Source organism: Lissotriton vulgaris, chromosome 9, assembly GCF_964263255.1.
Source record: "Lissotriton vulgaris chromosome 9, aLisVul1.2, whole genome shotgun sequence".
In the NCBI taxonomy this organism is placed as follows: Eukaryota; Metazoa; Chordata; class Amphibia; order Caudata; family Salamandridae; genus Lissotriton; species Lissotriton vulgaris.
Genome location: NC_141697.1, coordinates 559,983,421 through 560,011,285, shown reverse-complemented (window position 1 = coordinate 560,011,285; position 27,865 = coordinate 559,983,421). Strand labels below are relative to the sequence as shown.

Below are 27,865 nucleotides of genomic sequence, written 5' to 3'. Positions count from 1 at the left end.
GGAACGGTCTTTCTAAAAATAAAAAAGTATGGGTATGCCGTGCCCCTCAGATCCCCTTACTTCGACCAATAAGCTCTACGGACTTAGAGTGCTTATGGAATCTGGGTGACGTCTCCCCGGGAACCTCACTTGACCTATGACAGTGGCCTGCTGTTCTTGTGATTGGTTGGGTTTTACATTATTTAGAGGCGCGTCACACTGGACTGTGTCCAGCGAGGTGGATTGTAGCAGGTCGATGCATTCACCCTCTATTCCGGGGTAGAGGCGTCTTGGTCCTGTTATGGATCCGCGGCGAGCTTCATGTGCATGGATGTGTGTGATACCCTTGTGGGTATATAGGTTTCATTGCTTGGCATCATTGTTATGTTTGGAGGCATCTTTCCTCATTGTTTGGCGTTCTTTCCGTATGTGAGCGCGGCTCCCAGCTCAGCCTGCTGCATGATCAGAATCTGGCTCGCGCGTTCTCCATGCTCACAATCTGTATGCCGCGATGCACAGTAACATAGTGAGCCCTCACGGCCGCAGTAACAGTGTGAGGTGCTTCGGGGCTGCCTCTAAGCACTTTGCAAGCTTCAAATACAGTGTCTGGACCCCCTTCAGGAACAGTTTACAGGAATACAAAGACAGAGCGAAGTGGGGGGGGGGTCAAGGGCGTGCGGAAGGGGGTATTTACAGTGATAGTGTCTTGGATAAACCATTTTGAAAGGAGAGAAAAGGAGGTAACCACACAGAGGGAGAGACGTAAACATAAAACAAAGTAAGAGTAAGGAGGAGAAAGAAATACGAAAACGGTTAGGTACCAGAGTTTTTTGTCCTAAATATTGTTTACAAAAAGATTACTCTATTTGAGTTAATAGTACAAAGTCGACAACCAACTGAGAGATTTTTTCGCAAAGGATATTTAGGCCGCAATACACTATTTTTATTATGAATATTCTGGGATACAAATAAAAAAATTGAAAGAAATAAGAAGGAATTTCAACAACCCTGGGATATGTCAACCTCTGCACACTAACAGTACTGAGTTTTAAAAAAAAATGTTAGCATGTTTGCCCCATAGGACCGCCTGGGAATCATTTCCCTAAAAATTCACAAAATTGCTTTAAAATGCACCTTTTTGCCATATTTTTATTTTTTTTAAGAAATCAACACCCAACAACCCCAGTACCCATAAACCCACTATTTGTAATTTTCTGGCTATTACCTTGTTTATTTATTTCTTCGTTTTCACTTTTATATAGCGCAAACTTTACCCACAGGTATCAGAGCGCTTTAAATCAGCATGCTTATAACAAGCAAAACTAGCACTCTATATTACTGCCAACTTAGCTTAGCATAAGCAACAGCTAACCATTCAAAAATGTTTATATACCAATTGCAAATTTAAAAAAAATCATGCAAAGCATTGTCATTTACACTGCCAGTAACTCAAACTTTAATGCTGCGAGACCTATTGCATTGCAAATGCTTGTTTTCGTAGTGATTCTCCACCCACCCCCCTACTTCTCTCACTTCACTCCTTTTGGTTCTTAATTTTCTTCGTGCTTCTATTTTGTCTAGATTCTTCTCTTCCCTAGATCAACTGTGTTCCCTTCTAACCTGGATCCTTTCCTCTCTCCATACCTTAATCTTTCTCCAGGGATTTTCTACTATGTCAAATCACGTCCTTTCGCCTTTCCTCTTTATCCTTTCTTTCTTTCTTTCTTTCTTTCTTTCTTTCTTTCTTTCAGCACTTCAGCTCACTGAAAGTTAAAACATATTGCTAACTTCTCGGGGTGTCCACAGTGGATATGCATGAGGTGACTATACAATTTGTAAGTGTGTTGGCCACCTACCAACAGGATTCTACTATTTGGAGGGTGGGCGACGCCAGCATCTCCCTCTCTTTGCCAGAGTACATTCCGACAGGTCTGGAAAATGTAATCATTAGAACAGTCAAAGAGGGTAAACAATGACAGAGCTTTCTGTTAGAAAAACAATCTAAAGTTCTGGACTCTTTTTTTTTTCTGCGAGTCGCTTGCTCGTCAACATCTACTATTCCCAGGAAAATGTCTGCAACCCTACCTCCAACGCAGAGAGAGAATCAGTCTACAAAAGCTTACAGTCAGCGCTACTACACCATTTGATAAAGCACATCTGAAGGGTGAAAGAATGCCTATCTGTGGAATCTTACCCCACAACCTACATCCTTACCCCAAGGCCTGCACCTCCAGAGTCAAACTGGCCTATAGGGCAATCAGTCAGTGCCAGATGGGCTGGATTGGCAGGGCAGTGTACAGGCCACTTTTTTTTAGCCATCTAATTTGCTAATCGGGGCCACTTTTATCTTGGTGCCCGGCCCTATTTTCTCTTCCAGAACGACCCTGTGTATTTTCCTTTCGAGGTATTTTCCTCTGCTGGTGTTGCCCTGCTACGCAGTATCTTGAAGCACCTACCTCCTGCACGCAGGGCTGGTTTTTGGCATGAGCGAACTGGGCACAGGCCCAGGGCGCCAATCTTCAGTGGGGCGCATACAGATGTCTGTATTAAAATCCGGCAGACAGTCCCTCTTGACACCAATGATGCACTGCATACAAATGTTCTTTTAATCCTTGCTTAATTGCCTCAGGTGCCTTTCTACGCCCCATCACTCGTCCTACTACCTCTCACACCTCCCACTACCATACCTTCCGCTGCGAGTACATCGGAATGTTTGGGGGAGGTGCCGAGACGTGTGCGCTCAGAGGCCAGCCACTGCTTTGAAGTGTGACTGAACTGTGAACACAAAATGGACCCCATGCTGCCTCATTTTATTCCCAAGCTGTAGCTAGGGCGCCAAATTTCTTTCTGCCCAGGGCGCTATCAAGGGTCAACTCATGCCAGCGCGGAATGATGTAACAAACAGTCCGTTCTTAGCTCTTCATGCTGCTGGTGGAAACGAGCGGCAGCGGCCCATCGGAGAAAGACACCGTGCAAGTAAGAGTTAACAGGGAAAATCTGAAATAACGGAACCTTGTCGGGCACACCTCTGTGTTAGGCATGTTAAATTGAGCTTTCATGGGGTCAGGTGCATGTTTGAGCGTCGTGTTTTGACAGGAAAGTGAGTTGGGACATACAATCGACAGAGAACTATGCTTCAGTATTTCCTCCCTCGACTTTACCCCCTCTTTCCAGCACTGTTCCCAACCTCTCGTGCCCACGTCTTTTCCTTCCCTCCTCCTTCAAAGCCAGGGTGGAGCGCCCTTTCACTTCCTCCACAGAGGCGGAATGTCAGATTCAGGCAGGGAAAAGCCAACAATTATCTGTACGCAGCTGCCCAAGGGATGAAAGCCATGAGCCAAAACAGTGACCTCACTGTCCAGACTCGGTCTACTCTGAAGTGCAGGGTCCATGGGGACCTCGGCCAAAGCAGTCATTTCACTGTTCAGACCCCGGGTAGACCAGCCTGAAGTACTGGTGTGGGTGTGAGCTGTGCCAGCTGTATCGCTGCACATAACTTAGCACAGTCTAAAATACGCTCTAGGACTAAAGATCTACCACTACAAGTCTGAGGTTTAGAAGGCAGGGCTGGAGGGCTGCAGCAAAATGAACACAGCATTGCTCAAGCATTGAAAGACTCTGGGCCTGATTACAAGTTTGTCGGTCCCACCACCGAAGTCGCGTTGGATTCACATCTGCCAACATCTGTCTCATTCCATCCTTTTGAAATCTCTCCGCTCCCTGGGAGTGGCAGGCCCGGCTTTAGCCTGGATTGCCTCCTTTCTTAGTGGGCGTACCTTCCAGGTTTTCTCGGCCAAAGCTACATCTACAATCTGCCCATCGGCTTATGGTGTTCCCCAGGGGTCTATACTCAGCCCCTTACTGTTTAATATCTACGTAAGACCCCTGGCCACCATTGTGGAGGACGCAGGGCTGACTCTATTCTCCTATGCCAATGACACCCAAATTGTCTTCTCATTGTCAGGCAGAGATGAGAACAGCCCCTCTGCTCTAAAGCTCGGCCTGGTACACGTGGCCGAGTGGATGCAGAAGAACTGTCTGAAATTAAACGGGGAGAAGACAGAGGTAGTGATTTTGGGCAAGAATACAAATCTATGGGGCCCCCAACATTGGCCTAGTGATATGGGACCACTTCCACAACCAGCCACAGTGGTTCGCAACCTTGGTTTCCTTGTTGACGACAAGTTATCTATGAGGCAGCAGGCTACAAAGGTTGCTGCGATCTGCTTTTCCACCTTAAGATGGCTCCAGAAAATGTTATGGATGCTGCCCCTATCCACTCAGAGAACTGTTGTCTAGGCGTTGGTTGTTTCCTGCCTGGACTACGGTAATGTTCTCTATTTGGGAGCTGATGTTGCAACCATTAGGATTCTTCAGGTAGTCCATAATGCGGCTGCCCGCCTGCTTCGGAAGGTCCCTAGGAGGACTTCAGCATCTTCTGCTCTGCGCGATTTACATTGGCTTAAAATCTCAAGCCGGATTAAATTTAAAGCTTTATGTTATCTGTTCAAGATTAGGCAGAGCACAGCCCCCAAATACCTACAGAACTTAGTTCAACCATATAGGACTCATCGGACCCTTAGATCTTCTGGGAATGGAGACTTCATTATCCCAAAATTCAAACTTGCTAGAATGGGTGGGCGGTCTTTCGCTCATCTAGGTCCCAAGCTCTGGAACTCTTTACCAGTTGCTCTAAAATTGGAGAATAACTTGCTGCGGTTCCGGAAGGGACTTAAGACCTTGCTTTTTGAGTGATCTGCCCGTTGTCCTGGTCTGCTTGATATTACCTGATATTTCTTTCTTGAGTCTATCCCTAGCGCCGGGAAACCCACTGCGGGTAGCTGTTGCGCGTTACAAGTTAAATAAATAAATAAACTAAGCGGCCCGCCATCTGTTGTTGGATTTCAGAATGAATGCCAGGCTTCCCTGGGCCTCCGAAGGGGACCCCGTAAGAGGGCGGCCATCCTTAGTGCCACACAATGGTACAGACCACAGCACCAGGCACCAATGTTTTCAGGATGCGAGAGGGGCGCTGCTAATCTTTCTTTTCATCTTAAATACAGAATTGTCACGCTGGGGACCCATTTTCAGGCCCAGAACACGCATAAGCATAGCCACCAACTCTTGAGTAAGTAAGTCCTAGGATTGGGGGATATTTGGCTCAACAGTGTCGGCAATAGGTCTGGCCTAGCTAGAGGAGTGTTAAAGATATGTCTGACACTGACTTTATCCCCGTAGATTGAGTGACGCAATCCCGACGATACGCCATGGAGAGCCAGGGCTCCCCATCACTTTTTACGCAGACGTCGCAGGTAGACGATTCGTTGCCAGATGCCACGCAGGAGGCACAGTGGGCGGCGTTTATTCAAATGGCCAAAGGAAGGGGTCTGTCGTGTGCCACAGGGATCTTGAAGGCCGTCGAATCAGAGGACTCTGGCGTCATCTGTGAGCCACCCCTCCCCCCCGCGGACCTTGAGCTCAACCAGGAGGCTGGCCCTTTGAGGGCATCGAAGCAGGTCCGCAAGCCCACGTCCAAGGAATTCCCGGCAGACCCGCTGCCAGCCAAAGCAAGGGAATTGCACGTGCAGAAGGAGGCGGTGCCCCTGCTGGTCACCCCTCAGCCCTTAGCTCCTGTGGATCCCCAAGACATTTCCCAGACCACTGCGGGGTACGCTACACGTGAAGATCTGGGTAAGCTTTTGGACACTCTGAAAGACTTCATGGCAGAGCTAAGAGGGGGACGGGTTACCCCTTCTCCGGCCCAGCCGGTCAGTGTTCCGTCTTTGGGAGAGGGAAGGGCTAGGGAGGCGGCAACAGTGTGGGTGAACTAGATGAAGGTGCCACAGACTCCGCTGGGGGCTCCGAACCCCGCCAGCCCGGGTGTTTCTTTGGTGGTCACGGCCACAACTTTGCATAGCATGCCCACGGAGGGAGCTCCGGAGGGCCCCCCCGTGGCACCCGTTTTCCTTCCCACATCTAGCAGCAGTTGGGAGGCAGTGGGCTCCACTGCCTCAGTGTTAGCCAGCTCTGTCCCGGCCACCAGTGCGACTGTTACCCCTGCGGGCAGTAGTGTGGCCGCGCCAATTCCCCCGGCAACGGGCGGCACACAAAGTGCAGTTCCCCCTGCCGAGCAGTTAGCGCCGGTGCAGACGGTCACGGAAGCACCCGTTATCTGGTCACTGCTCCTTGGCCTGGCAGGTACCTTTAGCGGCTAAGGAGGTTATATGGAGGCGAGAGCTGATAGACATCTTTTCTCTGCTCCTACTGGGGCAGGATGGGGTGGATGTCAGGAAGGCGGGAGCGAAAGAGGATGACAAGAAAATTAAGTACCAACAGTGGCCAGAAAAATCTATTGAAAACTGGCTTGATGCTTTTGCCATCCTGTCAGCGGTCCTCTAGAGAAACATCCCGAGCAGGCGCAGGGTCTCATCCAATACGGCGCTCTCATTCTCAATGAGGCCATGAAATGGGGCGGACAGGGTTGGTTGAGCTATGACCGGGAGTTTACGAAGAGGATGTCCTTGTGTCCAGAAATGAGATGGGACCAGAAGGAAGTGCACCTGTGACTAGATCACATGGGTTCTCGCATGATGCAAGGCGCAGGGGCACAGAGCAAGAGTCAGGGGAACAAGGATGTCAGCAGTGGTGCCTTTTGCTATGAGACTCGGGAGGGGACCAAGCAGCCCTTTCGGGGGGGGTTCAGTGGGAGAGGGAGTCACAGAGGGGGGTTCAGAAGGTCGCACCCGGGGACCTGTTTGTTCCACTCAGGGGCTTGCTCTTGGGGCAAGACATGCAAATTTTCGCACGCTTGCAACAGATGTGGAGGCCCCCACCCGGCAGCCTCTTGTCACTCTCAGCAAGGGGGCACCCCCAAAAGTAAGCAGGATGCCGGAAGTTAGTAAGGGCGTCTGGGGTCCCCCATCTCCCACCCCTCCCATATTTAGCTAGGCGGCGGTCATTACACAGCACCCAGCTCCCCCCTTTGGTTCCCACCGCAGGAAAGCTTGACGTTAGTTAGGGTGCAGTGAAGGGCCCTTCGCCAGTGGTTATGTCAAACCTCTTGTCTCTCTTGAGAAAGTACATGCTCACGCTTGACATAGTCAGTTGCAACTGGAGGGGTTTAGTGAGGGTTTCAAAATCCCTTACGTGGGACCTGAAGGGCCCAGGGAGGCGGACAATCTTAGGTCAGTCAAGGATCAACCGGATGTGGTCAGAGCCAAAGTGGAGAGGGAGAGGTTACAGGGGAGAGTGGCGGGCCCGTTTTCAAGGCCACCCTTGGACAATTTTGTGGTGTCTCCTCTGTGGGTGGTACCCAAGAAGAAGCCTGGGGCTTTCCGCTTAATTCATAACCTCTCTCATCCTGACGGGGCCTCTGTCAACCATGGTTTGGAGAAAGGCACTTGCTTGGTCACGTATTGTACTCTGGACGTGGTTTTGGATTTAGTCAGGAGGGCAGGCAGGGGGGCCTGGTTAGCAAAGGCAGACATGGAGTCAGCATTTCGGTTACTACCAGTTCATCTAAGCAGCCAGCACCTGCTAGGTTTCAAGCTAGAGGGCCAGTACTTTTACGACTGATGCATGCCCATGGGTTGTGCAGTGTCATGCGCGTACTTCCAGACTTTCAGCAGCTTCCTTCAGTGGGCTCTTCAGTCAAGCTATGGGGTCAGAGAGGTGTCTCACTACCTGGATGATTTCCTTTTAATCGGGAGTGATGGGTCACAGGAGTGTAGCGAGGCCCTGTGGGATTTTGAGTTATTGGCTGTGCACCTGGGGGTCCCTCTGGATCCTGGCAAGGCTGTGGGTCCGGCGCAAGTGTTGACTTTTTTAGGGATTGAAATTGATACGGTGACAGGTGAATCTAGGTTACCAGCGGACAAGGTTCGGGACCTTGCGCAGCACATCCAGGCAGCTTTGGGTCAGGAGAAGGTGACACTTGGTTTCTTGCAAGGCTTACTTGGCAGGGAAGGTGATAGTGTTGAACAAACTAGAGATCGCCAAGTATTGTCCAGTGCGCCTACTCGCGAGATACATGCCGCTGCGCCCCGGAAATGAGGGTACCTTCTTATACACGCAGACGGTACACCCTTGACCAAATATCAAGTACAGCGCATACTGGATGTGTGTTTAGAACTCTCAGGTAATAAGGTTCAGGGCAAGCGTTTTTGCAGCCACTTGTTTAGAATAGGGGCAGCAACCACAGCCTTCCAGGCAGGCTTGCCAGTGGAACACATCAAACAAGTGGGGCGTTGGGGGTCAAATTGTTACAGGGAATATATACGTTCGTAAGAGTTATGGAGTAAACAATGGTCCAGGAGCTTAAAGTGTTAAATATTGTGTGACATAAGAGTCGGTGTAATTGTGATCATGATGTGGTTTGAAGAATTGAGTTTTGTTGAGGTTAATAAACAGTGTGTCAAACTTCTGCATCTATATTTACCAGGTAAAACGGTCTGGGTGATGGGACATTCTGGAGTCCAGAGGGTATCTCAGTGGGCTGATAGCAGAAAATGGAAACACAGGTTCACGTCAACGAGGATAATTTGGCTGGGGACACCCGACGTGTTGGAATAGCTTGAAGCGGAAAATTCTTCAGAGACTGGGTGGGGGGACTCGCCACCCGATGTACTAGTGATACACCTAGGAGGTGATGATCTGGTTCCCCTAGGGCTTAGAGACCTGCTCCAGGAAATGAGGGGCACTTTTTGTGAATTGAGTAACATGCTGGGCTCCTGTGAGCTATGGTGGTCTGAAATTACGCCTAGGCTGTTTTGGTAGGGCGCACGGTCAGGGGAAGCCATGGAGACCTTGCGCAGGCGGGGGGGAGAGGTATAATTACCTTTGCCGCCCACAGTGCGCCCTCTTTGGTTCTGGACATCGCTGAAGACAGTCCCCTTCCTCCTGCTTGGGCGAGCTGCCCGAACGCTGTTTTCCCTCCCTACCGCGAACCCGGCTGTCGGGCAGCGGGGGGGGGGGGGGGGGTGCTTCATCTAATACTATTTTCTTTGTGTTGTAGGCGGAGTTACAGGGCGATCCAAAGGCTGTAAGGTACAGAAGGGTACCCTCTACAGGAGCACAGTAAGGGTGCTAAAGCCAATTATCCACAGGGAGGTCCTTGCATGGGATCCTGGAGGAGCGACGGCGCCCCGTTAGTCCTACGGGCGGTTGTGGACCTGAGCAAACGGGGGTTACATGCAACTCTCTGCCCCCCCCCCCGTAGCGGGGAGGGGCGTAGGTAAGGGGTGGACCGGAGGTCCGCCGGTTGGAGGGGATATCCCTTCCCCCAAATTGACAACACCCCTCGGTTAATACCACTGGGGTTTTATGGCTCATCGGGTGGGCAGGTGGCGAGGGGCTGCCTGCCCCTGGATCGCCCGTAAGATAACCCAACATGTTGGCATATTGTTATGCAAATAAACCTGCAGCAAATTTCTCCACCAAACAATTGTGTTGTGTCTGTTATTCAGTTAACTTTTGTGGGAGGGCTGGGTTATGTGCCGATGTTGGCACTAAGACTGCCGACACCAACAGCCATTTGCCGAACGACGCAGTGGCCATAGGGTGGTACAGAGAACTTTCTTGGCCGTACAAATTATGAGTTGGCCTTCCGATAAGCCAACAGTGGCGGTGGGACCGCCTGCGTCGAGTCGTTGGAAACAAGGGAATTGGGGTGCATACTCACCCATTTCCTTTTTTTCCCTTCAGTCTCCAACATGGATCCGTTCCTCCAGGTCCCCCCTTCACAGCAGCATCTTGACCCCTATGAACTAAAAAATAAACCAATATATACGCAATAAGGTAATGTTCACCCCAGTGCTCATTTTCATGAAAAGGAAGGCACTTTTAACCTCACAGCAAAACCCAAAACTGTACAATTGACTTGATACAACAAACAAGGTTGCTGAACCCTACATTCTATCAGACGGGTGCTACACCTCCTTCTCTTGCTGGCAGTTGGCGTCCTTCCTGATAGTGCGATTCCAGCTATTATCCTCTCCACTCTTCTATGGGTTTAGACAGAACTATGCTCAGGTGCAGTTAGCTCAAATGTTCACAGTGTTTTACCCGCCCAACATTTTATTGTTCCTTTAGCATTAAACAATAGTCTTTAGCAGATGTGGATGACCGTCATGTGCATCTTAATACATCTCATCCCATGGCTCTGGCTAAGTCCCATGGTTTACTTGCAAGTTGCTCTCAACAGTCCTGGATGTGCAGCAGATACAGTCGCACCCTCCCTCCTTCACAGTGTGGACTCTTCGTTGTGGGGCAGGATAGTGTTGTAAAGTCGGATGCTGGATGGAAGGTCTTCGCGGCACAGTCAGGCTCAACAGCTGATGCCCTCTTGGTCTGCTGCGGGGAAGTCCTCAGCAGAGTTAGTTGTGGTCTGTAGGCCGAACCTTGTTATGGTGATATATTCGAGCAGTGGCACCCCTTGGGCAGATTGAGCTCTCTGGCAGTGACACAATCATTCAATCCTTGTTAGAAGCACCAGGTTAACTGCCGGGTGAGACGTTTATGGCACAAACTTGACATAGTTAAGTCCATGAACTGTGCACAGAGGCAAGGATACCTTATCGCATCACAGGTCTCCTGGCACACTCTCTTTGGTTGTCAGTTCCCTCTAAGGATCTCCTCCTGGGAACACACAGACATCTCCACCTGGACAGTTTCTCCTCCTGCAAGGCCAGACACATTCATTCCCTTTCTCAGCAGCCAGACAGGCAAGCTTCTTTGCTCTTTAGGCAGAGCTTCCTCCAGCAGAATGTGCTGACTAAAGGGGATGTCCCCACACCTCTGGGAGACTGGCTATAACACAGGCACCAGCCATGGTTGCACAACAGTTTCTTTCTTAGTCAAGAGGAACCTAGAACTGGAACAAAGCAGGGTGGATTGGACCCCACTCTTGTACACGTTTTCCAGAGAGGGAATGTGAATTCAACATCTCACGCTCCAGAAACGGTTTGGGTTGGCTCTATTTCAAGTGTCACTGAAGTGGCTGTGCACCCGGCTCTGCCTTTAGCAAAGTGATGCTTCTCACAGCAGGCAACAGTTGGACTGGCTGCAGGAAGGAGCTCGCAAAAGAAAAGAACCATGTAGTGTGGGTTTTCTGCACCTGGCTGTCATCAGACTTCCTGAAGCACTAATCAGAGACAGACTCCTCAGTTCAGTGTTTGGAATATAGGCAATGCACCTCAATTGTATAAGGAAGCTAACCTCATCATCCCCGTTGTACCGAGCTACCATCAAAGAAATCCAAAATAGAACTTACAGACTAGCGCACACATACGCGGACACACACTCTCTCTCCCTCTCTCTCGTTCTCTCTCTCCTACTATCATAATATCATAGGTGTGTTACACACTCACTGTACATGCACGCAGGATGTGAGTGAAAGACTCTGGGTTTCACAGAACATAAGAACTTTACACAAGAGTGGTCGTTAGGCCACATTATCACTGACATAGATAAAAATGCCTATTCACACTAATGAGTCACAAAACACAATATTCCACCACCATTGCTTTATGTACCACACGAAGCACAGGGAGAGTAGTTCACTGTCTACTAAGCATACACATATGCAACAAATAATAATTGAGCCAATAATCAACCGTACTTGCGAACACTGAAATGTTTTGGGGAAAGTAAGATATTCTCTATGGTGCAATGAACCCTGGAGTACCGCCCCTCTCTACTCCAAAGGGAAACCTCCAAAACAAAATTAGCGAACAGTGGTTCAGCAGTCAAATTTAGTGATGTCTTGTATAGATTGCATAAGAATTCAGCAAGTACATTTTTCATTGACAGGCACAGTGATCACGGAGTATATGTAAGCAGCATATAGACAATATAGTTGTCACAGCTTTCTTTCTTCTATAGTTCTTTATTAATTTCCTTCATATGGAAAAGTACATCAATGAGATCAAGGATAAAATACAGTAGCCGACACGTTTTGCCCACCCAGGACTTCTTCAGGGCTTCGGATTATGCATTGGATTCACCAGTTCCTTTATATTTAAAAGCATTTAAGAACATCCATGTTTTGTTAGTTCAAAGCGTACCAAAATTCTGCTAAAAACAGGCAACTAGTCCCACCTTAACCTTGGCACAAAGCTCAAAGAAGCACCAAGTCCTTATTATCTTGGTGTCAGACGGCACACATTGCACCGTAGAAGGGAGCAGCTGCTGAATTCTTATGCAATCTATACAACACATCACTAAATTTGAGTGCTGAACCACTGTTCGCTGATGCATACACATATGTTGTGCTCCTCCAGGTCACAGGAGGGCCCTGGACTTCGCACTGTCAGACAGGTATGGAGTTCTGCACCCAGGTTAGATTAGTGTGACCAAAAATAAAAGTCTGGATTCGTGCCTGTTTACCATGAAGGGGACATTTCCGCCTATTAAGAGGCATCATCTAAAATGGAAGGGTAATCACCCATGACCAATTCACTGCAGTGGCCTTGCTCGACATACTCTAACGTACAGGGGATAGGTGTTCCTCAGTCAAATCTGTCATCCCACTGTTAAGGCACTAGCCAGCCTAGTCCGAAGTATTAATGTAAGATGTTGGGGAGATGGGTGGGTTGTTGTGGAAGAGGGTTCAGCTTGCACCGCTACATAACTGCACACACAGCGGCCTATTCTTAAGTCCTGCATAAGGGGTGGGGAAGGCCCAGCTATATGGCTCAAGACTGAGCCTAATTTGAAGTGCAGGTGGTATGGACAGGGCCAACTAAGCACAGGCACTGTGCAAAGTGCGAAGTCTGTCCCCATGGTCAATTCAATACACAGGTCCCAACCTAGAGTAAAGCACTGAGTTGGGGGTAATTCAACGCATCGTCATTGCACAGGCCTGGTATTAGGTACAGTGAATATAAAGGTTTAAACCCACATGCGCAACAGGTACTCGCGGCACACACTCTGGGTTGGGCCAAAGTGCTTGCAAGTACTTTTCTCCACTTACCTCCCATCTCACTATTGACTGTAGTGCTTTCCATCAACTACCATGCAATCACCCCTCCTGGTGCTCGGTCACGGACAGAGCACCAGAATGCTCCCACATACAGCAAATGGAGAGGGAAGATACAGGTATCCCTGAGCCTAAACCCTAGTTCTGCTTACCTAACTTCTTCATAGTCTGTTTCAAATCTACCCTATGTCTCCTTTCATCATTCACATCTTTCTGTCTTCACCTTGACCCACTGCCTCCCCTATTTGACACCCTCATTTCGCTAAATAAATCTTCCATCCTGTTTCAACATGCACCCTCTCACCATCCCATCTTCTCCCCTCCCTGAAAAGAAACTGTACTGTAGCATTTCTAAGGCAGGCACTAACTATCTCTTGTTAAGGCCTCAAAACCCTTTCTCTAAGTATGGTGAGTTACTACTGCATTTCTAGTGCGTGGATTACAGAAGGGTGTTCGAGTAGTCAGATCTTTTAGTTCTGAATTTTTTTGTTGCCTATGAGGCTCAAAAATAATACACCAGACATGTACGCAATTACGCATGGCTTACACTTGTGGTTTTAAGCAGTGAGTGCAGACAGGATAACAAACAGCATATACAAATCACTCAGTAACTTCACAATGGGATTCAGTTGAGGCCAGGAGTTAGAAAAGGACAGTTCTTTAATTCTCTTCTGATTTCTCAGTGTTGTTGATAGCCCTTATCCTCTTTAATAGTATATTCCAGAGCTTACATGTATGTACTGAAAAGGAGCTACTGCAAGCCAAGATTTTTGACAACCATCATGGAGCAATACTTGCTTTACAGTTTCTCTTTTGTAAGAAGGATGGCACATTCAATGATTTGCCTGTTAAGCCATGCAGTCAGTCTGAAGAATATTCCTTGTATTACTGGTCACCAACGAAGAGCTTTGCAAGCTTGAGTATGGGATCTAGTCTGTTTACATTGTAGCTCTTTTCACCTCCCTCTCTTTCTATGCCCTCTCCCCATTAGTCTCACAGTGTCTGTTGCAAGTTACCGAGCGGGCCAAGAACTCAATGAGCATGAAGACTGAGCTTTCACTGGACTGCCTCACAAATTCACGTCTGCTCTGTACTTTAACCAAACACTGGATGAGAAAAATAAACATACCAGTTCAAGTTAACCACAAAGAACAGTCATGTCTGGAAGAAACTGAATCACCCCTGGTGCCTTTCAAACCATGCTGAATGTTTCACCAAACACCGAAAAAGCACCCAGATGCCCAGCTCTTCGTGAGCCCTGGAGACCAGAGGTTATTCTCTAAGGAGCAAAGTCCCTACTTTACTTAGAAGCCACCCACATGGCAGGACATACATTTCTCTAATATGGAGATCTGGGGCGGGAGGGTAGTCATAGGTCTGCAGTGTTCCAATTCCTCATTATCATCTCTCCTGTAAATGCATTTCTAAAGCAGTATTGTGAAAGACACATTATATGTTGCACCTCCTCCATCCTTGCCATCACTACTGAGAAACTCATGAAAGAACCACCCCTACTCTCTAGGCAAATATCCAAGGCTTGGTAGTCATGCACTTAGTTTTTATCAATGACTCCTTGACTCAAGACTGTACCATCAACCCACCAATGTCACTAGAGAAAGAATCGCAATATCATCACTACCCACCTGCTTTGCTTTACCCAGGCACCTATCTGATTCTTCTGGATCAACTGGAGAGCCACATGGTGTGAAAGGACTTGCTACGGAAAATCCCATGACAGAAGAGTGCCCACTTTGCAAAGATTTTCAGGACCGCCTCTATTAGTGCTTCAGGATACAACAGGAGCAAATGACTAACATCAGCACAGGTTCAGTTCTACAAAGGAACGCTGTGCATGAGTGCACCTCCTGTACTCAGGAGTTTAGAGCAGGGCATACCTGAGGAATCCTCACCAGGCAAATCGCTACATTTCTTAACTAGGAAGCCTGAAAGAGGTCATACTCCACTGAGAAGCCAGGGCAGACTGTGGTGTGATACTGGCATTGTGTTAATGTAAGTTGGCGGTAGTTCCCCATATATTATGGACTTATGTTGTGCAGCTAAATAAAATAAATTGTTTAAGAAAACTTAGGATCAAAGATTACTTCATAATGGCGACAAGCAGGCTTATCATCAAGAAGAAATTCCTGGATTCTCCTACGCTACTTCCTCATCGAGTGTCAGTAAGTTGTGTCCAGCATTTGTTAATGTGACCAATAAGCATGAAGTTGTGCACCTGTATCATTGTCATCTGGTAAGCGAATTCTCCCTGCATTTTTTCTCCACATCACCAGAAGAATCTGTGAATTTGAAAACTTCCTCACACTGACTGACGTATGCCTGGTATCCAAGGCCGGATCATGCAAGGCATCATAACACTTCCACCAATGTTGTAACATCGTCGGCCGCCATTTTACAACTCATCATAGTGAGAGTATTTTCACTAAAGCCAGATTATTAGTGTGCTGCTTTCATTGAGGCTTGCTACACTTCCCGAACATTTGTGTATGCAACGTAGGTAATGTAGACTAATTTATACCTCAGTGTGCCAATTGTGTAAAACAAATATGCTTAAATAAGTATATAACTAATACTTTGGGCACTTATCAGTTGAGGTTGGTAATGCACCAAGTACATTTCTCACATTTCCAGAAAAGCCAGAACTCGAACAGGACCAGTAGAAAGAAGGTCTCGATCCATATATAAAGCAATAGGTTGTGATATTTTGACTGAAGAGAGAACATTTGCTATTTTATAGCTCCGTTCGGGAGCCAATGGGCGCTGTATTTTAAAACACCTCCTATTTTATTGCAGGATGATAAAGAGAAGGAGGAGGAAGAGGAAGACACTAATGAACATTCACAAGCCATAAAACAACCAGACATACATTTGCGCAAAAGAATTAACAAAATGGTAGTTCATCGTCGATTTTTAGGAAGAGATCAGCTTCCTAGAAAGTCAATCAGAGCATTCATTTCTGCTTTCTGAACACTTGCTGATAGATGCAATTAGAGGTAATTTCATGACAAAGTGATTAAAGACCAGCTTGTTCACAAAACTATAGGTAACTGAGAAACTTAGAGAAAGCAATAAAGATTGCGAAGAGTTTTAAAACAACTTTGCAAGGGTTGAAACAGATAGCACATAATTCCAATTCGCTTGAGTTTGTGATCAATTTGAATGTTTAACAGAAGTGAATGCTGAAGCTCGTCCTATATTGCCTAGTGATCAAGAGGTGTTTTTGTCTGGGGTTTCAATGGCCATTTGTCTTCCAGTAATAATTGTCTGGCTACAGGACAAGTATGCTGTAAACGTAAAATCAAAGGCATTTTGTTTGGATAAGTAAGGGTAGGGAGAATTTTGGGGTGGATAATACATATTCGAGTCTCAACCCCATGTTAAGCAGGTGAACGTGAAAGAGTTTGTGTTGTTGGTCTGTGAGATAAACCATTAAAAAAGTATTGTCCCTTTTGTAATATTCTCATCAGAGTTAAACTGTTTAGGTTGTGGCTGATTCAGGTGCTAACAATACACTGATCGGTGATAACCTCTTGTAAATGATTTAGGCAGTTGAATGAAGTCTCCAGATATTACCTTAGTGGCATATGGAAACAAACCAACAGATGTTATTGGTTATATCGGGTCTGATTCACAGAACTAACTTAAGACAACATCCTAAACTTACTACCATTTACTTATTTTGGTATTCCCAGAAGGCACTCATCAATGAGTAAGAGCCTTCTGTGAATATCAAAATGAGTAAGTGCCTTCTGTGAATACGAAAATGGTAGTAAGTTTAGGATTATGTCTTAAGTTAGGTCTGTGAATAGGGCCCTTTGATATTACTTTGAAATTTAAAGAAATAAAATATTTGCCAGAGTGTATTTAGCAAAAGAAGGATTGTGTTACTTGGGTTGGCAGAAGCAAAAAGATGTGTTCATGAAATTAGACTCTAATCATCCTAACCATGTGCTGGAATATATAGATATGGTGGTGAAAGACAGTGATGTAAGTGAGATTGATAAGTGGTGACGACTTTCCCCTAAAGCTTTCCCAAATTCCTTGAACTTACTGTAGGGGTTTGTTAATCTTATTGTTAGACCTGACATCATTGGCTTGAGTCTCTCCTCCATTTTTTTCTGTTTGCCTCCACTGTTTTACGATGTTTTGCTGGATAATGCTTTGGGCGCCGTGCCACTGCTGATCAGTGCCACAGCGCAAGTGCTCCCTATGTTAAATTGATGTATCGATTGTATTCCATGTTTGGCTTATTTGGTTTACTGTCAGTCCCTAGTCTAGTGCACACCAGGAGTGCCGGGGCTTGCAAATACAAATGCCGCTCGTGGGCTTGCAGCACGTGTTGTGCCACCCACAAGAGCGGCCTCGTAAAAGAATGTCTACGGGTCGGTCATTGCGAGACCCACGTGCAGTCTGGTACTGTCACGCGGGCTGCGCAAGTATACCTATTTGCCAGTCCCTCAAACCTTCCCTTAACTTCATGTTAGTCACCCCTATGGTAGGCCCACGGGCAGGGTGCGTTGTAAGTATAAGGTAGGACACGCCTGACCAAGTTGGCATGTCCTGATAGTGAACAACAGCCATCTTCGTTCTTCACTATTGCGAGGTAGCCTGCTCTCCATTAGTTAGAATGGGCCGCCGGGATTATTAATGCTATGATCCTAGCTGGCTCGGGGAGCATGGTGCAATGTCGAGTTTGGTATCCCTGAACTCTGGGTTTAATGACGCATCCGTTGGTGTGGATGGTTTTTGGACTCTGGGTTTGAAAATAGCACTTTTAGAAAGTGTCTATTTTCTTGTCTAACCATTTCTGGTTTTTGCTGGTCTTGCGTGTGTGTGACAGGAGCTGGGTGGCTCCAGAGGTCTGGTTTAATCAGTGTGGGATGAGTGGGACATTTGCGTTGAGAGTAGGGGGAGAGTAGTTGCTGATAGCCTGCCCTGCCTGATACAATGCTGACTCCACCTCCTGCCAAGTGCCTGATGGCTCTGTGCCCGCCATGGACGATCCTAGCCCCACCTCCTACCAGGAGGCCGATAGCTCTGCTCCTGCTAGTGACAATGCTGGCTCCACCTCCTGCTGGGCGTCTGAGGACCCAGCCCTGCTCAGTGAATAAGCCAGGTGCTTCTGCTTGGCTCCACCCACAACAGACTCAGGATGTTGGGAAATTCCCCTGCATGGACAAAGGGATCAAAGCCGAAAAGGGGTATAAGAGAAGGACCCCTGAACCAAGAAATCAGATCACTTCTGACAAGGAACCCTGTAACCAAGGACAAGAGGCCTGCTGATCTAAGGACTTGCCTACCCCTTCTGCCAGTGTGCTGTTTGCTGGGGGGAATCCTGCAGTGCTACTTTATTTTTGCCAAGGAACCAGGAGAGAGGAACTGTGTGTGTACTCTCACGCTTGCTAAGAAAATCTCCAAGGACTGGAAGAGTGCCAGTCTCCTGCTGAAGTCACAGGGCTAAAGGACTTCATCTGCTTAAAGTGCTATTTGCTGGAACCTGTGAATCCAGCCCCTCTGAAAGAACCAGCAATCTCGACGCCGACGGACGTCGCCGAATCCAGCTCGACATAGCGAGTAACGGCTCTAGTGTCCCGCTTCCTCGACGCCGGCCGCCGGGCCCGATCGACGCCAGCAGCAACGCCAGTGAGTAGTGAGTTCGGCTCCAGCTCCAAGGGACATCGTGTCTGCACCGCTGCTGATCGCATCGCCCTCGTGCCCTCTCGACGCCGTGAGCGCTGCTCACTCTTTGCAACATCATCATCGACGACTACTGAGGCCTGATCGACACCGAAGACGCTGCGCCGGATTGCTCAACGCCGCTGATCATCCATCGTGTGCTTCATTTTCCAAGGTACTGTGTTGTTGGGGGTCCATGTGACTCCGGGCTCGACGTAGCGCTCCTCGCGGTCGACGCCGAACCTTTGGATTAACTTTGCCTCGATGTCGTGTAACCCCCGTGTGTGTTTCCAAGAAGAAGAGTTACTTTGATACGAAAAGACTTTTGTGCTAAGAAGAAACTACATTTGAACTATTATTTTCCCTTCCAAGAGTATTTATTAAGATTGTGTATATTTTTGTCGTTATTTGGTCTTGTGCTAAGCCTTATATAAAAATCCTTATTTTTATAATACTACTGTGTTGTGTCCATTTGTAGTGTATTCACTTTATTACTGTATGTGGTCATAAATGCTTAACACACAGCCTCGGAGATAAGCCTGTCTGCTCTGCCAAGCTACCAAGGGGGTGAGCAGGGGTTATCAAAGGGTGTGATCCCCTTGCCCTGACTAGAAAAGGTGTGTCCCTATTTGTCAGAAGTGTATACCTCTGCCAACTAGAGACAGCCGGTTCTAACACTTATCATTTTAAAACCTTCTGTATTGCCTAAAACGCACAAAAGTAGAAATTTACGAGAGGATTTAGGCATGGAACTAATGTCTTTTATCACCGCTGATGGTGTCTTCAGATATTTACGCATGCCATTTGGTTTGGTTTCTGCTTCAGCAGTTTTTCAGTGGTCAATGCACCATCAATTCAAAGGAATGCCCAATTTTTCTTACTTTCAAGATGATATTTTAGTACATGATACCTCTTCTGAAGAACATTACATAGTACTGTTTCAGGCATTTTGTAACAATATTTAAAGATGAACGTAAAATTGCAAAAGATAAAGTAGACTATTTGGGTCACAGGAAAACTCATGGGGGTATTGTACTGAAACAGAAGATTGGCCTGGCAGTATGGGCTTGACTGTTCCCATGAGGCACAGGGTCAAGACTGAATTGCATAAAGCTGGGTCTGAACTGAGGTGGTCAAGTGAGCTAAAGAACAATGATGGATTCAACCCAGATCTGTGACTTGGGGTGTGTCTGAAAAGTTTCAGCACTCCGCCCATCATCTCTTTGTGTTTGCTTTGTTCGCCCTAAGTTGGCAGAGTATGCCCAGATGTGGGTCCCTTGCTCACTTTGCCACTGGATTCAAGCTAGCCTGCCTGTTAAGGGGTGTTACCCCGAAACCGTTCCCAGGATGCTTGTTTCCATTTCAAGGAAGACCTGGCTTGGCAGTTCGGGCTGGACTGTTCCCATGAGGCACAGAGTCAAGACTAATTTGCATATTGCTGGGTCTGAACTGCGGTGGTGAAGTGAGCTAAAGAAAGGTGATGGATTCAACCCAGATCTGTGACTGGGGGTGAGTGTCTGAAAAGTGTCAGCACTCTGTCCCTCATCTTTTTCTGTTAGCAATTATTGATGCCATTAGTCCGGGGAATAAAGATTAAGTGAAATCATTTCTGGGGCTAACAGAATATCATGCAGTTTTGAGAAAAAAACAATTTTGTCAAACCAGCTCATGAAAGAAAATGTAGCCAAATAATGGACTAATGATTAGGAGTGTGGGAATCTTAAACAAGAATCTGCAGCTTCGCCAGCTTTGGTACCATTTCATACCTCATGTATCTCAGTTACACCTACTGATGCCAGTAATGTAGGATTGGGGGTAGCTTTACTCCAAATGAAAAATGGAAAGCTTGAGACATGGAATTTACTTTCCGGTCTTTAAAGAATGTGGAAACTAAGTATTTCACAATTGAAAAAGAGGCATTCGTTTTTATGTGTGGAATATGTTACTTAAGATCATATGTATGGGGTTGCTCTATATAGTGTGTACAGACCATAGATCATTGTTGGTTCTAATTTTAACTAAAGGTTGTGCTAAATTTACTCAGAGAATAGCCAAGTGGCAATATCATGTTTGGGAATATCATTCAAGGCGGTATATGTGCCAGGGGTTACTAATGTTTTGGCAGATTGTATGTCAATGATGCCAACACCTGAGGTTGAAGCCATTGAGATGACTGATGGGGAAGATGACAATGTGGTAGCTTCCGTCTGTGGTGTGTAATACAACGACTGGAGGTGTTTTTAAGGAGGAATAGTAGGGGATAATGGTATTTATTTATATGGGGAATATATGATAGATGGATAGCCTCATAAATACCGTTACATGGTGTGTTGTGCTACTTTGGTTTGAAAGGTGAGTTGTCATAGGAAGATGGTACTCTGTATAGAGGAGAACAACTAAGGATCAGCTTGAAATTATTTTGTCTTTAGTCCATGACGGTGAAGTTCGAATAAGTGAGTCGGGAAGGGCTTCTGGTGGCTAGGTGTGACTAAAAGCTTAAAACAAAAAGTGATATTTTGTGTTACTCGTGCATGCAGAGATAAATCTCAAAGAACTTTAAAATATCTTTGACAAGGTCTGGTTTTCCAGACTGACTTCAGAAGGAACTATGGCTTGACATTTCTGGCCATTTTGATTTTTAGGTGGTTTGCTCAAGTATCCTTTTGTGCTCAGTTATCATTTCTTACAGTGGCCTGAAGTGAAGTTTGTCATACAAGTCAATAAAGTGGAAGCAATTAAAATTATGAATGACTTTTTTAAGCGGAGGTGTTCGCCTGATGTTCTGAAAACAGATAATAGATAGCAGTTAGTGTCACATAAAATGGAAAGTAAAAAAAAATATTGTGACATTAAACATGTGTGTACATCATTTTACTTTCCACAAAGTTATGGAATCGTGGCTAGATAGAATTGGGCCCTGAAAGAAAGTTTGCAATTTGCACGGTGTAATGGAATAGATAGGCAAGAGGATGTTTTTAACATGTTGTGGGGATATAGCATGACATCTTGTGTGAAAGGCAACAAGTCTCCTTTTGAAGAAGATGCATGGTAGAAAAGACTGTTGGAGCTATCTTGGATGGAGGAGAAATTCTCGCGTGGTGTGAAATCTCAAAGAGATGTGTCCAAGTGTGGATGAGATGGTAAGACTTAGGTTTGATAAGAAAGGGTTGAAAGGTTTATCTCGATTTTCTGGAATATTGTAGGTAAAGACAGTGAGCAGATATACTGTTGAGTTGTCAGATGGAAATGTATGGAACATAGGCAAGTTGGTAAAAGTCCTTGTCTGTTCAAGGTGTTGCAGGTTTCTGTCCAAGGGTGAGTAGGAATGTAGACAATTCTGTGGATATCAACAAGAGATACAACAAGAGAAAGGTTCATCCTCCGATGTGGATGAGTGATTTTTTTACCCATTTTGGGCATGATTATGAGTTTGGCGGTCCATTGGACTGCCGAACCATTGGTGGCGGTCCTGCCACCCCTGCTGCGGCATCGTGTGCCGCATTACAGCCCGCCACACTTGGGTCAGGCAGAGTAATATGCTGGCAGTGCTACTGCGGCACCGCCAAGCATATTACGAGTTGCCTTATTGCCAGCATCTCCATGGCAGTGAGCCCGCCATGGAAAGGGAGGAGAAGAGGCAACTTAGGGGGCCTTTACAGAGCCCCCTGTTGCTTCTGGGTCTGGGGGGTGCATGTAGGTGGGTACATTGTGTGCCCCTCTGGTATTGCACCACCAACTTCCTACACAGGAAGAAATGCATGACGTGGTGCATTTCTTCCTGTGCAGGCACATCCTGCGGCTGCCCCTTTCTAATGGCCTTATTATGACTATAGTGGTCCATCGGACTGCCGTAGACATGGTGGCGGTGCGGGCACCGCCGCACCGAAAGTCTGACTGCCTCATTACAAATTGGGTGGTCGGACCGCATTGGCACTGCCGCAACAATGCTTGGCGGGCCGCTACGACCCACCATCATATTACAAGTTTCCTCACTGCCACACTTTTCATGGGGTGAGAAAACAAAGGGGGCCCTACAGGGTCCCCTTGTACCTCTGTGCCATGGGGTGCTTTCAGTGGGGCACATGTTGTGCCCCCCTGTCTGCATGCACCCACAGTTTCTGCAGGGCATGGACTTGACCGTTCATACCCTGGAGGAACTGCCTTCAATGGTCTCATTGGGGTGCCTTTTTTCAAGGGACCGTCACAAAACTGCCCACCAGAGACTTTAAAAGTTGTACTCTGGCGGGCATTTCCTTATGGCTTTGGCGGTCTCGACGCAGGGCGGAAGCGTGCTGGCCACGCTCAGAGACTGCTAAAGTCATAATAAGGTCTGTAGGCTTTCCTTTGAGCCTTGGAAAGGTACTGCTGTGGGACCGCCGCTGCATCATTCGCCGACCTGGATTCCAGTCGGATACGGTCGGCAGTTTTCCTTCGGGTGTGGCAGACCTCCCGCAGAGTGCTTGCATGGTGCTACGCGGGAGGACTGACAAACTCATAATCAGCCCTTATTCTTCCTGCTTACTTTTGTCGATTTGGCTCCAACAGTTTTGCTGAAGTAAATGCTATTACCAGCATGCAATGTGTTAATCTGCATTAACATTGCGTTTTCTTCAAGTGTGGATAATTTGTTGCACTGGTTTTAATTTATTTTTTATTCCTTTCTGAAAATTACAATTTTCTAAACTGTATATGTTTAAAAAAAAGTTGTGTGTGGTGTTCTATACAGTGTTATAACATTGTGAGAATGTGAGGATACTAGCATTCTGTTAATGTCAGTTGCTGGTGGTCCTCTTTCTGTAATAGACGTATGTTGTGCACCAAAATCAAATTAATTTTGTAACAAATTTCCGGATCAGAGATTACTTCATATTCCCTGCTGCATTTGTATACCACGAACAGGATCAGCTTCTCTTTACTGAAGGGTTGAGGAAAGGCTTTGCTTGACCAAGGAATATTCATCAAGGTAGAGGAGACCCAACCCTATGATGAGCCTCGGGGTAGGCCATACTCTAGTGATACATAAAAGCACCATGGCTTACAGTGAGGACAATATTGCCTCTTCTACAGTCATGCTTGTCATAAGTATTATCTGTCAAGATAATAACTAGTTGAATGCAAAATATGGACTTACTTAAAAATTGACCAATGAGCAGTCTAAGCATTTAAGGGATGTGAATCTTGAATACAAAAACATTGTTTTCTTCTTAATGTGTATAAAACTATTACCTCACCACATGCTTATCTATTATCCTATGTGTGTTTCCTAAATTCTACACCGTATAGCACGAGCACTTGAACACTGCACCTTAACATTATGGCAATTCGAGTCTGTTGGAAGATATATATTATATAACCAGGTTTGCACTGACCAAGGAGATATCTTTCTCTATGTACTACAGATGCTGTACTGAAAAGCACTACATTGGTCTCTGCTCTTGCTGAAGATTTCCACTACAAGCCAAGTTATATCAAGGAGCCTCAGTTCAAAGTTGGCTTTGTTTTGCGGACTAGTATGAAAAAGCCCCACCCTACTGAGTAGCCAAAGTAGAACAAAAGGCACTCTTCTGTTTCCAGGTATAGAAGTTACGCTTGTGTTCTTACGCAGCACATGAGGCATGGAGAGTTGATCTTTTGGTACTCAAAGCAGTGTTAGGTTCTTGCACACACAGAACAGGAACTTATTCAAGTGGTATTCATAAAAATGCTACTTACATCAGGGGAGGAATTGGTGCTACTCTCACATAGGAAGGGGGATTTCTGGCAATACATACATAAGTGAAGATTAATTGGTGATACAGAGGATATCATAGATGCCAAAAATATGGCTCATTAGAGGTGACATTTAAAGCAGTTGCATGCACTGGCAGTGGTAACAATGGAATGAGTTGCTAGAGATACTGACAGCAGTGGATGTCAAAAAAAGTCAGAGTGCCTATGAATAGTGACCATAGATTGTGAAGGATATGTGGAGACGGCAGAGGTAAACTTACAGAGCAGGTTGGTACTGGTGGCACTCTAGACAGAGGGTGGTTCTGGCAGTAGTTACAGTGGGGGACATCACTGGTAGTACTCACACTGAAGATGTGGACACTTGTGGCACTTGTTCTGGCCCCAGGAAGTGCCGATGCTCCCACAGCAGTCCTCTTCCTTTGTCAGCCCAGGCAGAGGATTACTTCCACACTAATACCGTGCAGGCCCACACCGCCCACAAAAAGAGAATAAGAGATATTTCAATTAAAAAAAGTATTCTTAGATAAAGTCAACAGGTTTTCCTGCATGATTCCATAATTTAACAGTGACTTTAATTCTCTGTATGTAATATTCAGTCTCTCTTTCAATGTCTAAACAGACCCAGCACTATTACTTTGTGTGGATAATGTGGATCTCATGTGGCAGACTCCGTGTTGACTACATAGGTTAATCGAGCAAATGTTCAAAAGTCAATGGTCTCACACTTAGGGCTCAATTACGAGTCTCGTGATCCACAAACCGCCAGACTCATGGGGGCATGGCGGCGTTCTCCCAACCGCCCTATTATGACAAGGGTGGATGAACCTCCATTGCCCTGCCGCCGGGGAACCGCTGTTCCTTTATGGTGTTGTGGCAGTCAGGAGACATCAATATGCTTGGCAGGACCGCTGTGGTCCTGCAAAGTCCTACCAAGCATAATAGGAGTTTTCGCTCCGCCATGGTTTTCATGGCAGTTCCTCCTCCATGAAAACCCTGGCAGAGAGGAAACAAAGGGGTCCCTACAGGGCCCTCATGCCTCTAAGCCCTAAAGTGCATGGAGGGGGCACAGCATGTGCCCTCTTGTGTGCATGCATCCCAGTTCCTGCATGGCATGGACTTTTCAGTCTATGCAGTGCATGAACTGTTTTTGGCATTCCCATTGGGGTGCCCATTTTTAGAGGCACTGCTATGGGAAAGCTAATAAAAAGCCAGCCAAACATGTGGAAACTCCTACTCTGGTGGGCAGCCCGAACATAGGTGTGGCGGTGCAGCAGCGAGGTGGCTCCGGTGCCGCCCCGCCAAACTCGTTATCAGGCCCCTAAGGTGGATAACATCAAAGGATTAGACTGGGATTCTGAGCACTGTGAATTTTTAGAAATTGATACATGTTTCATATTTTCTGGTGGCATTTATCAATGCAAATGAAGGAACAAAGGGGGACGAATTCTGAATTACACAGTTGTTTTGTTTTACTCAATTGAGTTTACTATCAAATTATGTTTGACATATTGGGATTACTCTCAAAATAGGGTGTTATTAGAAACTTATGAGTCAGCTGAAAGAGGAAAGGGCTTATCAAAACACTATTTAGTCTAACTATGTAGAACTGATGATGCAGTGCTAACAGTGAGGACGCTCAAAATCCATGCTTTAAGTAACTAACTTTAGCTGACTCTACATAGGTACCACATTTTAGCTAGTAGAAGGCGATTTGGCGTGGCGCTAAGTTGTCTAACAGAATATCATGAATAAAAATATCGAGACACAAATATTGTGTCAAAAATATTGTTTACCATAATATTGTGTTCATATACTTATAATGGAAACAACAAAAATATTAGGTCAGAAATATCGTGGAAATAATACCTTCCAGAAATGGGGAAGAATATTATTTTTTTCTAAAAAATAACACATTTAAAATCATTTGTTCAAAATAGTTCATTAGTTAAAAATAGTATATTGTTAAATAAATATATTTTAATCATTTATTTAAATTTATATTTCCATAAATGTATACATATATATATTTAAAGTATATATAAATCAATATACTTAAAACATAATTAATAAGAACATTTTAAATACATTTCATTTTAAATATTAACATTAAAATAAAGTGAAAATTAGCAAACAAATATCTAACTAACAAAAATATGTAACCCAATTCAACTATTAAAATGAACATATAAAAAAGTTTTAAATAGAATTGTACACTAAATATACAAATAATAATAGGCACATATATGTTTTAAAAACAATAATATTTTAACAATTTAAAACACATGTTTACAGAAACAAAAAAGAAATTCAAAAAGTATGTATAAACACAGTATTAATTAAAGTAACAGAATAAATATAACAGAATAATTGAAAACGAGTTTCTAACAATATAAAAATAAAAAAAAACATTAAAAATAACATCAATTCACTCTAAACAACATTAGGGAAACTGTTGGAGTTCAGATGGGTTTGTTTAATGGTTTACACTCCAGTTTATGTGACAGTAGAGAAGGTGTTGGACTTTCGAGAGGTTAGATTTACCAATCCTGTTGGACTTCGGAGGGGTTAGATTTAATATTCCCACTCCAGTCTAAGCAACAGTAGGGAAAGTATTGGACTTCGGAAGGGTTAGATTTACTATTCTCACTCAATAGAGAACGTGTTGAATTTTGTAACAATAGCATTTGCCAACTCATCATTATTTTCTACCAAACTTTGAAATACCTACCAATAAATCATATTTTATGTGAAACTTGCACACACAATAAACTTTTAAAAAGCACAAAATAATTTATAAAATGTAAAACATTATAATAAAATTCACATTCCTTTCTTAAACCCAAATAAAACCATCAACACACATTGAAATATAATAAAACAAATATTTAAATGAAAATATGACTAACAAATACATTTTACAAATAACATTTTTAAAAACATTTAGTTAACAAATTAGTCAAATAAAACAGACAATAAAAATAAACAATTCAAATATGCATAATTAATTGGGATCAAAAATGTAATTGATTAGTTTTAACAATTAATTTGAAAATATAATTTCAATAACTTTTCGCTCTATTTGAATAAACACCACACAATCTGCTACAAAATGTAAGTTACTAACAAAAGTATAAAAACTCAAATATATCCTATAGTTAACAAATGAAACTTAAATAAATTAACAATTAACTTATTAAACAATATGAAAAATTATCAATTAAATATTTAACTTAAAATAAAACAGAATTATCGTATCAGTTAAATTAATTAAAATGTAATCAGATTCCCACTGTGTACCCATATAGACCCAACATCCATCAATTGAAATATAAGTTATTTACATAAATGTAAAAATGAAAATTAACAAATTATGCTCAAACAAATAAAATAACAATGAAACACTTTACATATATAATAAATTAAATTTTAATCAACAATAAAAATTAATTAACAAAATGAATGTAATTATAATTTAGTCTACTGCCC

At 45.0% G+C, this 27,865-nt stretch overlaps 1 protein-coding gene across 2 annotated transcripts in view; it reads right to left on the bottom strand.

The window, feature by feature from the left end:
• Nucleotides 1–27,865, bottom strand: part of LTBP3 (latent transforming growth factor beta binding protein 3) — a 339,672-nt gene that overhangs the window by 243,288 nt on the left and 68,519 nt on the right. For both annotated transcript variants that reach the window (XM_086938082.1, XM_086938083.1), the window contains exon 4: nt 24,724–24,829. In XM_086938082.1, the coding sequence (XP_086794208.1) occupies nt 24,724–24,829 (106 nt within the window). The remainder of the gene's footprint in view (nt 1–24,723; nt 24,830–27,865) is intronic.